The sequence below is a fragment of the Pan troglodytes genome, chromosome 19 (genome assembly GCF_028858775.2).
Source record: "Pan troglodytes isolate AG18354 chromosome 19, NHGRI_mPanTro3-v2.0_pri, whole genome shotgun sequence".
Taxonomy (NCBI): domain Eukaryota; kingdom Metazoa; phylum Chordata; class Mammalia; order Primates; family Hominidae; genus Pan; species Pan troglodytes.
Genome location: NC_072417.2, coordinates 31,300,248 through 31,316,587, shown reverse-complemented (window position 1 = coordinate 31,316,587; position 16,340 = coordinate 31,300,248). Strand labels below are relative to the sequence as shown.

Below are 16,340 nucleotides of genomic sequence, written 5' to 3'. Positions count from 1 at the left end.
AAATAAATGAATAAATAAATAAATATAAAAACAAAATAAAAAAATTAGCTGGGCGTAGTGACACACCTGCAGTTTCATCTACTCGGGAGGCTGAGGTGGGAGGATCACTTGAGCCCAGGAAGGTTGAAGGCTGCAGTGAGCCATGATCATGCCACTGCACTTCAGCCTGGGTGACAGAGTGAGACTCTGTCTCGAAAAAAAAAAGTTTTAAAAAAGTCATATGCAATGCTGCTTTTGCAAATGGGAAAAAATCTCTTTTACGGCTTTTATATCCTATTTTTAACTTGCTATTTACTTATGCTTATAGTTGTACAATCAAACATATATTAAACTACTATGAGAGTATAAAGCAGTAAAATAGGGGGAAAATATTTCAAGTTTTATTATTGTTCTCTTTGATATTTGACCGTTTAATTACCTGAAAATGTGAACTTGCTGTTTATAACCTGAAAATGTGGAAGCATTTGTTGTTATTTCTGTGTCCGTTTTTTCTCTCCTAAAGGAGAGACTTTCTGTTCCTGCGTGCGTATGTGTATATTTTAAAAGAACACAAAATAAGGCTAGGCACGGTGTCTCACAGTTCAGCATTTTGGGAGACTGAGGCGGGCGGATTGTTTGAGCCCAGGAGTTCAAGACTAGCCTGGGCAACATGGCCAAACCCTGTCTCTCCAAAGAATACAAAAATTAGCCATGCGTGGTGGCACACACCTGTAGTCCCAGGTACTCAGGTGGATGAGGCGGGGAGGATCACCTGAGCCTACTAGGGAGGTTGAGGCTACAGTGAGACAAGAGTATGCCACTACACTCCAGCCTGGGCAACAGAGTGAGACCCTGTCTCAAAAAACCGTGAAACATAAATTTACCTTTTAAACAGTTTTTAAGTGTACATTATAATTTTGTTAACTATATGCACACTGTTGTACAACAGATCTCTAGAACTTTTTCATCTCAACTGAAACTATAGGCATTGAACCACACCTTTTTTCTCCCGTCACCCCCTAGCAACCACAATTCTTCTTTCTGTTTCTGAGTTTAATTATTTTAGATAGCTCATATAAATGGAATAATGTAGCACTTGAATTTTTGTGATTGGCTTATTTTACTTAGCCATTATCTAAGACAATACTTAGATAATGTCTAAGATTCATCTATGTTGTAGCATATGACAGGATTCCCCTCTAAAAGCTGAATAATGTCACAATACTGTGACATTATTTAAAAATGGGCAATGTCACAGTATATGTGATATTATTCACTTTTCTTTTTTCTTTTTTTTTGAGACAGTCTCGCTCTGTTGCCCAGGCAGGAGTGCAGTGGCTTGATCTCGGTTCACTGCAACCTCCGCCTCCCGAGTTCAAGTGATTCTCCTGCCTCAGCCTCCTGAGTAGCTGGGATTACAGGCACACACCACCACACCTGGCTAATTTTTGTGTTTTTAGTAGAGACAGGGTTTCACCTTGTTGGTCAGGCTGGTCTTGAACTCCAGACCTCAAGTGATCCACTCGCCTCGGTCTCCCAAAGTGCTGGGATTACCGCACCTGGCTATTCACATTTCTTTGTCCATTCATACATTGATGGACATTGAAGGTTGCTCTCACATTTTGCCTGTTGTCAATAAATGCTGCAGTGAACATGAGTGTGCAAATATCTCTTCAAGATCCTTGCTATCAGTTCTTTTGGATATATACCTAAAAGCGGGATTCCTGGATTGTATGGTAGTTTTATTTTGAAGAACTTCCGTACCGGTTTCCATAGCAGCTGTACCGTTTTACATTCCTGCCATCAGTGCATAAGGGTTCCAATTTCTTCACATCCTCGGTAACACTTGTTATTTGTTGTTGTTGTTGTTTTGGTAGTGGTCATTCTAGTTGGTTTAAGGTGATATCTCATTGTGTTTTTGATGTGCATTTTCCTGATGATTAGTGATGTTGAGCATCTTTTCATATGTTTGCTGGCCATTTGTATATACTATTTGGAGAAATGTCGATTCATGCTTTGCCCATTTATTTATTTACTTTTAAGTTATTTTATTTTTTTGACAGGATCTTCTTTGTTGCCCAGGCTGGAGTGCAGTGGCATGATCACGGCTTTGCCCATTTTTAAATTAAGCTATTTTTTTTGTGATTGAGTTCTAGTGGTTCTTTATATTCTGGCTATTAACCCCTTATTCAATATATGGTTTGCAAATATTTTTTCCCATTCTTTGGGTTGCCTTTTTACTCTGTTGATCATCTTTGCTGTGCCAAAGTTTTTAAGTTTAATGCATAGTCATGTGCTATGTGATGACATTTTGGTCAGTGATAGACCACGTATATGACAGTGGGCCCGTAAGATTATAATGGAGCATACTGCGTTGCAGATCAAGTAGAGGAAATGATTAATATTCAGTGATGGTGCTGGGACATTTGGTTTTCCATGTGAAAAAAATATAAATAAAAAATATGTATACTACCTAGGTTTGTGTAAGTACACTCTGATGTTCGCACAGCAACAAAATAGCTAACAATGCATTTCTCAGAATGTGTCCCATTGTTAAGTGACGCGACTGTAGTCTTTTTTTTTTTCAGGCTTAATTCACTTTATTTTTCTTGTATAAAAACCCTATGTTGTAGCCACAGCTGGAGCCTGGGGCCTCTGCATGGAGACTCTGGTGTGGGTCTTGACGAGGTGGTCAGTGAATTCCTGACAGGAAGACTTGATGAATACAGTCTCCTTCCAGAGGTCGGGGGTTAGGTAGCTGTAGGTCTTAGAGATGGCATCAAAGGTGTCCTTGGTATAGTTACCCAGGGTGGCAGTGTAGACCCTGGCTAAGGTGTAGCAGTCATCAATACCAGCCATCATAAGCAGCTTCTTGGGTACAGGCACTGAGACGATGCCAGTGCCTCTGGGCGTAGGGATGAGGCGCACCAGCACAGAGCTGTGGCGGCCTGTCGCCTTGCAAGGGATGGTGTGGGGCTTGCTGATCTTGTTCCCCCAGTAGCTTCTGTGCACAGGGACAATAGAGAGCTTGGCCAGGATGATGGCCCCGCGGATGGCAGTGGCCACCTCCTTGGAGCACTTAACACCCAGACCGATGTGGCCGTTGTAGTCCACGATGGCAACAAACGTCTTGAACCTGATGTGCTGGCAAGCACGCGTCTGCTTCTGCACTGGCATAATCTTCAAAACCTCGTCCTTGAGAGAGGCCCCCAGGAAAAAGTTAGTGATCTCAGATTCCTTCATGGGCAGGGAGAAGACATGTATCTCCTCCAGGGACTTGATCTTCATGTGCTTGACCAGGCAGCCCAGCTTGGTGATAGGCATCCACTCTTTATCCTCGGCCTTGCCTCCATGAGCTCTGCGGCCTCAGCCACGGCCTCAGCCCCAGCCCCGGCCCCGGATGCCACTGCCGAAACCTCCGCGGAAGCCACCGCGTTTCCCCATCCCAGGCGATCCCCACCACCGGCTGCCACCAGCGTCATCTGCCATTTGGTGTTTTCTCAGAGAAGCATCTATTTTTGTTTTTGTTGTGTGTGTGTGCTTTTGGTGTCATAGCCAAGAAATCATCACTTAGTCCAGTGTCATGAAGATTTTCCCCTATGTTTTCTTCTAGTTTTATGGTTTTCAGATGTTAACATTTAGTTTTTAATCCATTTTGTGTTAATTTTTGTATATTTTTGCCCATATTTAAAACTTTAGTGAAATAACATAATTTAACATTATTTGTCAGCATTGTTGCCTCTGTTTACCAATGGGCTTAGAGCCTCTAATGTAACATATATATATATATATATATATTTTTTTTTTTTTTGAGACGGAGTTTCGCTCTTCTTACGCAGGCTGGAGTGCAGTGGTGCGATCTTGGCTCACTGCAACCTCTGCCTCCCGGGTTCAAGCAATTCTCCTGCCTCAGCCTCCTGAGTAGCTGGGATTACAGGTGTATGCCACCACATCTGGTTAATTTTTGTATTTCTAGTAGAGACGGGGTTTCACCATGTTGGCCGGGCTGATCTCGAACTCCTGAGCTCAGATGATCCACCCGCCTTTGCCTCCCAAAGGGCTGGGATTACAGACGTGAGCCACCGCGCCCAGCCCATATCTTCATTTTAAGAAACATCGTTATCTACTATTGGTCCAGCAAAATGTGTGTGCATGAAACAAAGATATGGCAGTAGAAGGGTAAATACTATAGTAAGAAGTCTAGGCCGGGCGTGGTGGCTGATGCTTGTAATCCCAACACTTTGGGAGGCTGAGGTGGGGGGATCACTTTGAGGTCAGAAGTTCAAGACCAGCCTGGCCAACATGGTGAAACCCCCGTCTGCACTAAAAACACAAAAATCAGCCAAGTGTGGTGGTGGGCGCATGTAATCCCACCTACTCAGGAGTCTGAGGCAGGAGAATTGCTTGAACCTGGGGGGCGGGGGTTGCAGTGAGCCAAGATCGCCCCACTGCACTCCAGCTTGGGTGACAGAGTGAAACTCCATCTTAAAAAAAAAAAACACGAAGAAGAGTGTAAATCAGAAGTATTAATAATAAGAGACAACTGAAAAGTTTTTTTTGTTTTGTTTTGTTTTTTTTGAGACAGAGTTTTGCTCTTGTTGCCCAGGCTGGAGTGCAGTGGTGTGATCTCGGCTCACTGCAACCTCTGCCTCCCGGGTTCAAGTGATTCTCCTGCCTCTGCCTCCGGAGTAGCTGGAATTACAGGCATGCGCCACCACGCCTGGCTAATTTTTGTATTTTATTAGAGACGAGGTTTCTCCATGTTGGTCAGGCTGGTCTCGAACTCCCAACCTCAGGTGACCTGCCCGCCTCGGCCTCCCAAAGTGCTGGGATTACAGGCGTGAGCAACCACGCCTGGCCAGCTGACAGGTTTTTAAGCTGAGACACAGATAATCAGATTTGTGCTAGAAAAATTATTTTGGTGTAAGAGATGCGTCAATGCTAGGAAGAGTGGAAACAGGAAAGTCAGTTAAGAAGCTTTAAAAAAAAAAAAAAAAAAGTGGGCTGGGTGCGGTAGCTCAAGCCTGTAATCTCATCACTTTGGGAGGCCGAGGCGGGCAGATCACCTGAGGTCAAGAGTTCAAGACCAGCCTGGCCTACTTGGCGAAACCCTGTCTCTACTAAAAAATACAAAAAATTTGCTGGGTGTAGTGGTGGGCGCCTGTAATCCCAACGACTCGGGAGACTGAGGCAGGAGAATCGCTTGAACCCAGGAGGCAGAGGTTACAGTGAGCCTCGATGGCGCCACTGCACTCCAGCCTGGGCAACAGAGAGAGACTCTGTCTCAAAAACAAACAAACAAAAAGTATATATATATATATATATGGCATAGGCAACTTAAACCATGCCAGAGGGAATTGAAAATAGGGACCTACAGGAGAAACAAGAAAGAATGAATACTAGTTGGCTCTACTCAATAGGAAGACCCAGGGAGAAGTTGGAATTAACTCAGATTTCCAGCCTGGGTGACTCTGAATGGCTGTGAATGGCAGTGTTCTTAACAGGGATTGAGAAGGAACATAGGAATAGAACAGCATTACCCTTGGACAGTGAATTTAAGGTGTTGCCTATTGGACATCTGCCATGTCTTGTCACTTTTCGATATGGGTCTGGCCCTCAGGCAATAGCAGAGATTTGAATGGAACTGTAGAGTCACAAGTCATCTTTATAGACATGTTAGTTGAAGCCATACGCATAGATGAGCTCATCTGGGAGATGAATTTAAATCAAAGAGATCAAAATTTCCTTGTTTCACTTAAGTAATCTTCTTAGCCATTTACTCTTATTGTGAGCCTGGCTTTTCCACCTGACCAAGTTCTACTTGTTCCAGGAATTCAAAGATAAACCGGGCTCTATTATTTCTTTCTGATTGATTGATATTTGGTTTCTAAAAGAAATTTTCTTCCTTCTCTACATTCACAAACTCTTCCATTCTTTTGCCACATTTTATACACTTAAGTTTAAACCAGTTTCCATGTATATTTTGTCTATATTATGTTTGTTATTGAGAAATAGCCATTTTTGGGAAGAAAGAATTTGGCATTTTGGAAATAATCAAAAAATTAAAAAATACACGCACCACTTTCCCATTCTTCTCCCCACCCCAACCCCTACCCCTATCCTCAAATGCTTAGCTAGTGAAATATTAAAATGTTGTAATAGAAATTGGAGTCAAGGTCTCCTGGCTGAAGAGACCATCTATTTTCAGAGACTGGAAGGAGAGAGAACAAACCAATCAAGAGTCATTGGTTTGTTGCCTCTATTGTTTTATTTCTGACCTGGGCAAATAGCTTTTGAAGTGGAGATATGCTAGTTCTTGGCAACTAATACTTTTCTGGGCATGCATTTTATGAAATAATAGGTATGTATCTGCCTCATTCTTTTAGGCTATGTGTTTCTCTAGTTTAAAAATAATTTGCCAATGAAGGTCTATCTGTATTTATGCAATCCCTAAATTTGTATTTACCTTACGTGCGTATGTTTTAAATGTGTGTATGGAGGCTTTTTTTGGATGCTGTAGATGGGAGAGAGTGCCATCATCTAGTACACTGTTATATGCCACAAGAAATAATTGCACAGCCATTTCTTAATTTTAAGGTTTTTCTTTTCAACAGGTTTTGCACTGATTGCAAAAATAAAGTCCTCCGAGCATACAATATCCTTATTGGTGAACTTGACTGCAGCAAAGAAAAGGGCTACTGTGCTGCACTTTATGAAGGCTTGCGGTGCTGTCCACATGAACGACACATACATGTTTGCTGTGAAACAGACTTCATTGCACATCTTTTGGGTCGTGCTGAGCCAGAGTTCGCAGGAGGGTATGAGTATGTAATTTGCTAGAATGGGCTATCTAGCGCTTTGCTTCATTTTATTACTGAAAGTTTATTTTCATCACCTTCTGCCTCAGTACATATGATATATGTATAAATTAAAGTGTGCCTGTAAAGATTTTGCTTCTCTTTAAAGTATGCATTTCTTAATTGACTGAAAATAGGGAAAAACTGTTCTCTGGTGTTTGGTTCAGTCCTCTGCTAGTTCTTGCTTGAAGGGAGGCAGGCTTTTTTGGCTTTCATTGTTACAGACTATCATTTTCATTTGAAAATGATTAGAAGGGATTTTTCTCCCTCTATCCATGCATTATCGTGTGTAAATTTTATTCACAATAATGGTTTTTGCATAAGTCAGATCTTTGCAGTAGGGGATTAAGAAATGCCTTATTGAATGTAATTCATGAACTGTGTATATTATATTATTATTACTACATAGAAACCTAAAGTAGTATCTCTGGCTTTGTTGTAAAAATAAAATCAGATGATGATGTTAATAGAATAAATCAAATGCATTTCCTTTTGTATTTAGGGTATCAACCCTCATTTGAGTGCCTACTTTCTGCTAGAATACAAAGGGCTTAAAGCCAAAGTTCTGTGAACACTTGTAAAGACTGGCCTGGTGGAGGACTCTTGCCCATGATGAATCACTTTGGCATTGCCTTTCTCCATTCCTCCTCAAAACAAAAAACCTAATGAAGGAAAAAATGTTTTGCTATAATTGGAAAGTAAAAGGAACTGTTGTGTCTACTATGAGCTGGACACTTCTATGTGATTGCATTGTGCCCTAAAACCCATCTTTTTAGAGCCAGTTCCTGAATTACTTTATTTTTAGCAATACGAGGACTAAATTCTACTTGCATGTGTATTTCTCATTGGTTGTAGACATGCATGCTTGTATAGCAACATATACGTTGAGTGTAAATGTATAACTGTCTTGTTACTAGGTAAGCACATTGTGTTTAAAACCTGAACTTGCAACTGTGTTATCCATCTTTTACTGTTTCAGTTAAAGGTATTAGTGTGTGATTATTCCCTTTTATAGGCGAAGAGAAAGGCATGCAAAGACAATAGATATAGCTCAAGAAGAAGTTCTGACCTGCTTGGGAATTCATCTTTATGAAAGACTGCATCGAATCTGGCAGAAACTACGGGCAGAAGAGCAGACATGGCAAATGCTTTTCTATCTTGGTGTTGATGCTTTACGCAAGAGTTTTGAGGTAAGAACAGTGGGCTGTTCCAGTATCTAAGATTGCTTAGTCACCTTATTGGACTGAATCTTAATGTAAGCCACTAGTGCCTAAAAGGACTGTCCATCACTGATAGAGCTTCATGGATTTGGCTGGATATTGTTACATGGCTTTGGGTTGGAGTGGGGGTGGTCTAGGGAACTGGGATTTAGAAGAAGTTGATGGATTTAAAAAAATGTTTTTAATCCTGTTAACTTTGCCAGCTTTGGTTTTTAGACTTTCTCAGAGTAGAAAACTGAAGATGTTTAATAAGATGCTGCTATGAAACATAACTAGTGAGGCTGGGCATGGTGGCTTACGCCTGTAATCCCAGCACTTTGGGAGGAGGAGGCAGGCGGATCACCTGAGGTCAGGAGTTTGAGACCAGCCTGACCAATATGATGAAACCCCGTCTCTACTAAAAATACAAAAATTAGCTGGGCGTGGTGGCGGGCACCTGTAATCCCAGCTACTTGGGAGGCTGAGACAGGAGAATTGCTTCAACCCGGGAGGTGGAGGTTGCAGTGAGCCAAGATCACGTCACTGCACTCCAGCCTGGGCAACGAGTAAAACTCCGTCTCAAAAACAAAAACAAAAACAAAAACAAAACAAAAAAAACACACATAACTAGTGAAAAGTTAAATGCCCCCAAGGATTAAGCAGGAAATGTTAAAACCTTTAGTGAGTTTCATTTTGCCTGCTAATGTCCAGTAGTATGAAGTAAATGCTGTGTGAATGCCATGGTATAAGGACTATTTTTCTTTCTTTCTTTTCTTTTCTTTTCTGTTTTTTTTTTTTTTTGAGACAGAGCCTCGCTCTGTTACCCAGGCTGGAGTGCAGTGGCATGATCTCGGCTCACTGCAAGCTCCACCTCCTGGGTTCACGCCATTCTCCTGCCTCAGCCTCCTGAGTAGCTGGGACTGCAGGCGCCTGCCACCACGCTCGGCTAATTTTTTGTGTATTTTTAGTAGAGACAGGGTTTCACCATGTTAGTTAGGATGGTCTCAATCTCCTGACCTCGTGATCCGCTGCCTGCCTTGGCCTCCCAAAGTGCTGGGATTACAGGCATGAGCCACCGCGCCCAGCCCTTACCCTTTTTCTCTTTGTATTTTTGTACCTTCAGAGACTAAATCATCTAATCAGGTTAAATAGTTTTTTCATTATGTGAGGAAATGGTATGTTTACTTTTGTTGTGTTCAAATTCTGAAATTTAGGCCAGATATGGTGTCTCATGCCTGTAATCCCAGCACTTTGGGAGGCCAAGGTGGGCGGATCACTTGAGGCCAGGAGTTCGAGACCAACCTGGCCATGATGGCGAAACCCTGTCTCTACTAAATATAGAAAAATCAGCCAGTGTGGTGGTGCATGCCTGTGATCTCAGCTACTTGAGAGGCTGAGGCAGGAGAATCGCTTGAACCTGGGTGGTAGAGGTTGCAGTGAGCTGAGATGGTGCCACTGTACTCCAGCCTGGGCGATGGAGCGAGAGACTCTGTCTCAAAAAAAAAAAAAAAAAAAATTCTGAAATTTAAAACTTGACTCTTGCTGGTTTGGAATAGGAGTGTGTATATTACCACACAAAACAAAGGGACCAGGCACGGTGGCTCACGCCTGTAAACCCAGCACTTTGGGAGGCTGAGGCGGGCGGATCACGAGGTCAGGAGATCGAGACCATCCTGGCTAACACGATGAAACCCCGTCTCTACTAAAAAATACAAAAAATTAGCCGGGCGTGGTGGCGGGCACCTGTAGTCCCAGCTACTTAGGAGGCTGAGGCAGGAGAATGGCGTGAACCCAGGAGGCGAAGCTTGCAGTGAGCTGAGATCATGCCACTGCACTCCAGCCTGGGCGACAGAGCAAGATTCCGTCTCAAAAAAAAAAAAGAAAAGAAGTTCTGACCAATATTCACCCTCAACCTTATTTTTATAATAGATGACCGTGGAAAAAGTACAGGGTATTAGCAGATTGGAACAACTTTGTGAGGAATTTTCAGAAGAGGAACGAGTAAGAGAACTCAAGCAAGAAAAGAAACGCCAAAAACGGAAGAATAGACGAAAAAATAAGTGTGTGTGTGATATTCCTACTCCCTTACAAACAGCAGATGAAAAGGAAGTAAGCCAAGAGAAGGTAATATTTCTTAATATCAACTCTTAAGTGTGTATGTATTGCTTGTAGATAGAAGTACAGGCCAGGTGTGGTGGCTCACGCCTGTAATCCCAGCACTTTGGGAGGCCCAGGGTGGAGGTATCACTTGAGCCTAGGAGTTTGGGACCAGCCTGGGCAAGATAGTGAGATCTCTATCTCTATTTATTTTATTTTATTTTTTTAATAAAAATAAAAAGTACAGTCGTCCCTTGGTATCTGTGGGGTTTGATTCCAGGACTTCCTGTAGATACCAAAATCTGCAGATGTGCAAGTCCCTGATGTAAAATGGTGTAATATTTGCATATAGTCTATGCACATCCTCCTTATACTTTTATTTCTGAGACAGGGTCTCACTCTGTCACCCGGACTGGAGTGCAGTGGCACAATCATGGCTTACTGCAGCGTTCATCTCCCAGGCTCATGTCATCTTCCCACCTCAGCTTCCCAAGTAGCTGGAACTACAGGCTTACCCCACCAGGCCCAGCTAATTTTTTGTATTTTTTGTAGAGATGGCGTTTTACCATGTTGTTCAGGCTGGTCTCCAGCTTGTGGGCTCAAGCAATTCTCCCACCTCGGCCTCCCAAAATGCTACAATTACAGGCATGAACCACCGTGCCTGGCCTCTTGTATTCTTAAATTATCTCTAAATTACAATACCTAATGCAATGTAAAAGCTATGTAAGGCTGGGCATGGTGGCTCACGCCTGTAATCCCAGCTACTTGGGAGGCTGAGGCATGAGAATTTCTTGAACCCAGGAGGCAAAGGTTGCAGTGAGCCAAGATCGCTCCACTGCATTCCAGCCTGGGCGACAGAGTGAAACTCTCTCAAAATAAATAAAAACTGTTTAAATAGTTGTTATACTGTATTGTTTAGAAAATAAGGACAAGAAAAAAGTCTGTACATGTTCAGTACAGATGCAGGTTGATTTTTTCCCCCCCAAATATTTTCGATTCTTGGTTGAATTTATGGATGCAGAACCCATAGATATGGAGGGTTAACTGTATGGCTTTTTGCTAGATTTGGGCATTTTTACTATGCTTTTCCAGATGTGAGCTCCTGCAGTTTTTATATCAGCTTTTTTTCCTACTGTAGTCTGTATAAGCCAGAATTTTAATGTCATGTCTATGTTTTATTAAGACAATGTTGAGTAATTATCTCTTTACCTGACTTTAATGTATTATTAGATCAAAGTCAAATATAGAAAGCCACCTCTGTGCATGACCTAGAGCAGTTCTCAAGTTTTTGGTCTTAGGATCCCTTTACATTCTTAAAAATTAAGGTACTCAATGAGCTTTTGTTTATGTGGGTTATACTTACCAATATTTACTGTATTAGAAATTAAATGATAAATTTTAAACTACTCCTTCAAAAATAATGTTAACTAAATATTTTTTCAAAAATAACTATTTTCTAAATAAAATGAGAGTGAGAAGAATGGTATTATACTATATATATTTTTTGCAAATATCTTTAATGTTCGTGTTAAAAGGAATAAGCTAGATTCCTTTTTTTGTTTGTTTGTTTTGAGACAGAGTCTCGCTCTGTTGCCAGGCTGGAGTGCAGTGGCATGATCCCGGCTCACTGCAACCTCCGCCTCTCGGGTTCAAGCAATTCTCCTGCCTCAGCCACCCAAGTAGCTGGGGCTACAGGCGTGTGCCACCATGCCCGGCTAATTTTTGTATTTTTAGTAGAGACAGGGTTTCACCATGTTGGCCAGGATGGCCTCGATCTCTTGACCTCGTGATCCGCCTGCGTCAGCCTCCCAAAGTGCTGGGATTACAGGTGTGAGCCACCGCGCCTGACGGAATATACTAGATTCTTATATCTGCTTCTGCATTCAATCTGTTTCCATTTATTGGCTTGGTTGAAGCATATGAAGAAAGTCTAGTCTCACACAGATATTATATGGTAGGAAAAGTATTTTATTTTGGAGACAGAGTCTTGCTCTGTCACCCATGCTGGATTGCAGTGGCACAATCTTGGTTCACCGTAACCACCTCCTCCTGGGTTCAAGCGATTTTTGTGCCTCAGCCTCCCAAGTAGCTAGGACTACAGGCGCCTACCACCATGCCCGGCTAATTTTTTTTTGTATTTTTAGTAGAGATGGGGTTTTGCCATGTTGCCCAGACTGGTCTCGAACTCCTGAGCTTAGGCAGTCTGCCCGCTTCTGCCTCCCAAAGTGCTGGGATTACAGGAATAAGCCACTGTGCCTGGCTGGGAGCAGTATTTTAATATAAACCTTTTCAGATAGTTGTGGATATTCTTCAATACTACACTTTGACCAGTGGTAGTTTCTAAAAGATTCATTGCAATATGGAATCTGGCACCTTATCAATGACCTTTTTGTACTCTGCTAAATTAGAATCCGTTGGACTATATTGGACTTTGAATAGATCTTTTACTCATGCATTGTTTTGTAACATCATGCATTGGAATTTATTTCAAAGTTCACTGAATTATGCAGGTCAGAAAAGTCCAAGTATTAGGAAGCTTCAAGTTCATAGTACTGCTGGTTGCAAGGCCAAAATTCTGATTGTTGTTTCAATGTTTGAGTTTTATAATTGACAACAGTTGTTGTTCATTGTTTCCTTTGAAGTAACAGATTGACTTCATTCATTTTTGAGGAAATGCCTGCTAAATATCCAAGTCTCTCAGTTTGTCTCTCATTTATTCGTTCAAGTGAACTTGATGTTCCAGGAAAAAAGTTCAGCTTGCACCTCAAAAAGTGGCACAAGTACGTTTCCTTGAGACAGCTGCAACAGAAATGCTTTAAGCATACTTCCCATTTGTCACATACTTTTTTTTTTTTTTTTTTTTTTTTTTGAGACGGAGTCTCACTGTGTCGCCCACACTGGAGTGCGGTGGTGTGATCTTGGCTCACTGCAGGCTCTGCCGTCCGTGTTCAAGCAATTCTCCTGCCTCAGCCTCCTGAGTAGCTGGGATTACAGGCGCCTGCCACCTTGCCTGGCTAATTTTTGTATTTTTAGTAGAGACGGGGTCTCACCATCTTGGCTAGGCTGGTTTTGAACTCCTGACCTCAAGTGATCCACCTGCTTCAGCTGCCCATAGTGCTGGGATTACAGGCATGAGCCACTGCACCTGGCCCCACATAGACTGTCAAAAAGATTTCTGTTGGCAGGGCGTGGAGGCTCATGCCTGTAATCCTAGCACTTTGGGAAGCCATGGCAGAATGATTGCTTAAGGCCGGGAGTTCAAGACTAGCCTGGGCAACATAACGAAACCCTGTCTCTACAAAGGAATAAAAAAATTAGGCCTGGTGGTGTGCTTCTGTAGTCCTAGCTACTTAAGAGGCTGAGGCAGAAGGATTGCTTGAGCCCAGGAGTTTGAGGCTGCAGTAAGCCATGATTGTATGACTGTACTCTAGCCTAAGTGACAGAGGAGACCGTACTCAAAAAAAAAAAAAAAAAGGAAAAAGTATATGTATTTGTGGTTGATATCTGATACAATTAATATTTTTACAGCTTCCTCAAAGACATTCATAAGTGAAATATCTATTTTTGTGAGAGCGCTTGACAGTTGAAGAATACAGTGATTCTTAGCACACTTTGGTTAGTACTGTCTTGATTTGTGCTAAGGACTAATATCTTTACCCACCATTACTTTTGTACTGTCAGTGTAAATGTCAGTACAGTGAAAATGCCACATCTTAGTATTAGAATGAAAATAGTTTTGATCTAGGGAATAAAATGTAGCTGTTATGGAGTAAAGCTCTTGACTGTCTCTTAATGTTGATCCTTAAAGGAAACAGACTTCATAGAAAATAGCAGCTGCAAAGCCTGTGGCAGCACTGAAGATGGTAATACTTGTGTAGAAGTAATTGTTACCAATGAAAATACATCATGTACCTGTCCTAGCAGTGGCAATCTTTTGGGGTCCCCTAAAATAAAGAAAGGTAAGTGAATAATTTCTTTTTAAAATGAACTCTTAACTCTATTCTTTCTTACTGTTAAATGTAAAAGCTTTTAGAGATTCTGTGAGCTAGAGTTTTAAAACTGCTTCATAGTTCCAAGAATATCATATAATTTAGTCAGATACTTAATATTTCCTTTTTCTTTATGTTCTTTGACTTATTTTTGACAAAAACGAAAAATGGTAAATTCCTAATCATATTTTCATTATTTAATTTACTTTCTACTTAAAAAAAAAATCCTTCATTGGAAATGTTCTACTTTTAATAAGCCATTAATTATGAGATTTTTCTGTGGTCCCCAAAGAGTTCACTCTTTGTCCTAATATACTTATTGGTATGTTAATTGTAACTCTCACTTGATTTATTCTCAGGCTTATCTCCACACTGTAATGGTAGTGATTGTGGATATTCATCTAGCATGGAAGGGAGTGAAACAGGTTCTCGGGAGGGTTCGGATGTTGCCTGCACTGAAGGCATTTGTAATCATGATGAACACGGTAGGCTCACATTAAGTTTCCCAGTTATTTCTACTACATGGCTGACTTAAGAACATAAATAAGAAGGATTATTGATTTCTGCAGGTGATGACTCTTGTGTTCATCACTGTGAAGACAAAGAGGATGATGGTGATAGTTGTGTTGAATGTTGGGCAAATTCTGAAGAGAACGACACAAAAGGAAAAAATAAAAAGAAGAAAAAGAAAAGCAAGATACTGAAATGTGATGAACATGTAAGTGTCATAACTTGTAATTCTTAAACCTTTGCTGTTGAGGGCAGAACACGTGTTTTCCTTGGAGTGGCATATGTGCAGCTTAGCTGCTAGGATTTACTTTTTTTAGAATGAGTTCTTTATGCAGTTCCATTGGGTGCTCATCGTGTGAGAGTGTGGGTTGGGGGCAGAGAGAGATGTGATCATTTGTGCAACAGTCCTTGTGAGTCAGAAATTCAATTGTTCTTTTTATACTTTTAAATTTATAAGCTATGTAATCTTAAACAATTTGTTTAGTCCCTATCATATTAGGTTCTATGAAGGTGAAGTGAATGTATATTGGCAGGTGTGGCATAGTGTCTAGTACATAGTAAATGCCTGGTAAAATAAAATGAATGCCAGCTGCTGCTATTACTTAGTGTTCCTTCTAAAGGTTTAATACTATGTCAGGATTTTTTTGAGATGGAGTCTCACTCTTTCGCCTATGCTAGAGTACAGTGGCATAATCTTGGCTCACTGCAACCTCTGCCTCCCAGGTTCAAACAATTCTCCTGCCTCAGCTTCCCGAGTAGCTGGGATTACAGGCGCATGCCACCATGGCTGGCTAATTTTTGCATTTTTAGTAGAGATGGCATTTGACCATGTTGGCCAGGCTGGTCTTGAACACTTGACCTCAGGTGATCCACCTGCCTCGGCCTCCCAAAATGTTGAGATTGTAGGCATGAGCCACTGTGCCCTGCTTTTTTTTTTTTTTTTTTTAAAGAATAATTGCTATTATATCATGCCTTTTTACCTGTGAAATCCTTTGCTGTGGTATCAGATCCAGAAGCTTGGAAGCTGTATTACAGATCCAGGTAATCGAGAGACCTCAGGAAATACCATGCACACAGTGTTTCACCGTGACAAGACCAAAGATACACATCCTGAAAGCTGTTGCAGCTCTGAAAAGGGTGGGCAGCCATTGCCTTGGTTTGAGCATAGGAAAAATGTACCACAGTTTGCAGAACCTACAGAAACGTTGTTTGGTCCCGATTCCGGAAAAGGTGCCAAGAGCTTAGTTGAACTCCTTGTAAGTATTCCATGTGGTCTTACTGTACATAATTGTTTGGGAACGGGGTGGATGTGGGAGGGGATAGTATTTGAGGGCTTAAGGTAGGTAGTTGAAGGAAGCTTATGAGAAATTAAGGGTAGTATTTCATTATTCTTTGGGGACTTCATTTCTGTCCTTCCACTCGTGGTTTATGCAACTACTCTGGAACACGTTTCCATGGCCGCCTCTGTCTCAGTAGAAGACATTATAGGTACTCCTTGAGTTACAGTGGGGTTACATTCCAATAAACCCATAACAACTCAAAAATACTGCTGAGTTGAAAATACATTCAACATCCCAATAAACCCTTTGTAAAGTTAAAAAAAAAAAAAATCCCAAATAAGGCTGGGTGCAGTGGCTCATGCCTGTAATCCCAGCACTTTGGGAGACCGAGGTGGGTGGATCATGAGGTCAAGAGATCAAGACCATCCT

At 41.5% G+C, this 16,340-nt stretch overlaps 1 protein-coding gene and 1 pseudogene across 6 annotated transcripts in view; one reads left to right on the top strand and one right to left on the bottom strand.

Annotated features, from left to right (window-relative positions):
- The window catches only part of GGNBP2 (gametogenetin binding protein 2), a 46,427-nt gene that overhangs the window by 27,899 nt on the left and 2,188 nt on the right, over positions 1–16,340 (top strand). For 3 of the 6 annotated variants that reach the window (XM_001173664.6, XM_063798694.1, XM_054670011.2), the window contains 7 exons: positions 6,594–6,797; positions 7,852–8,026; positions 9,965–10,159; positions 13,941–14,091; positions 14,481–14,606; positions 14,691–14,839; positions 15,639–15,887. In XM_001173664.6, the coding sequence (XP_001173664.2) occupies positions 6,594–6,797; positions 7,852–8,026; positions 9,965–10,159; positions 13,941–14,091; positions 14,481–14,606; positions 14,691–14,839; positions 15,639–15,887 (1,249 nt within the window). Of the gene's footprint in view, positions 1–6,593; positions 6,804–7,851; positions 8,027–9,964; positions 10,160–13,940; positions 14,092–14,480; positions 14,607–14,690; positions 14,840–15,638; positions 15,888–16,340 lie in introns of all 6 variants that reach the window. The other 3 variants (XM_009432363.3, XM_063798693.1, XM_054670010.2) reach the window with 1 other exon arrangement.
- On the bottom strand, positions 2,560–3,468 carry LOC747466 (small ribosomal subunit protein uS5-like; annotated as a pseudogene).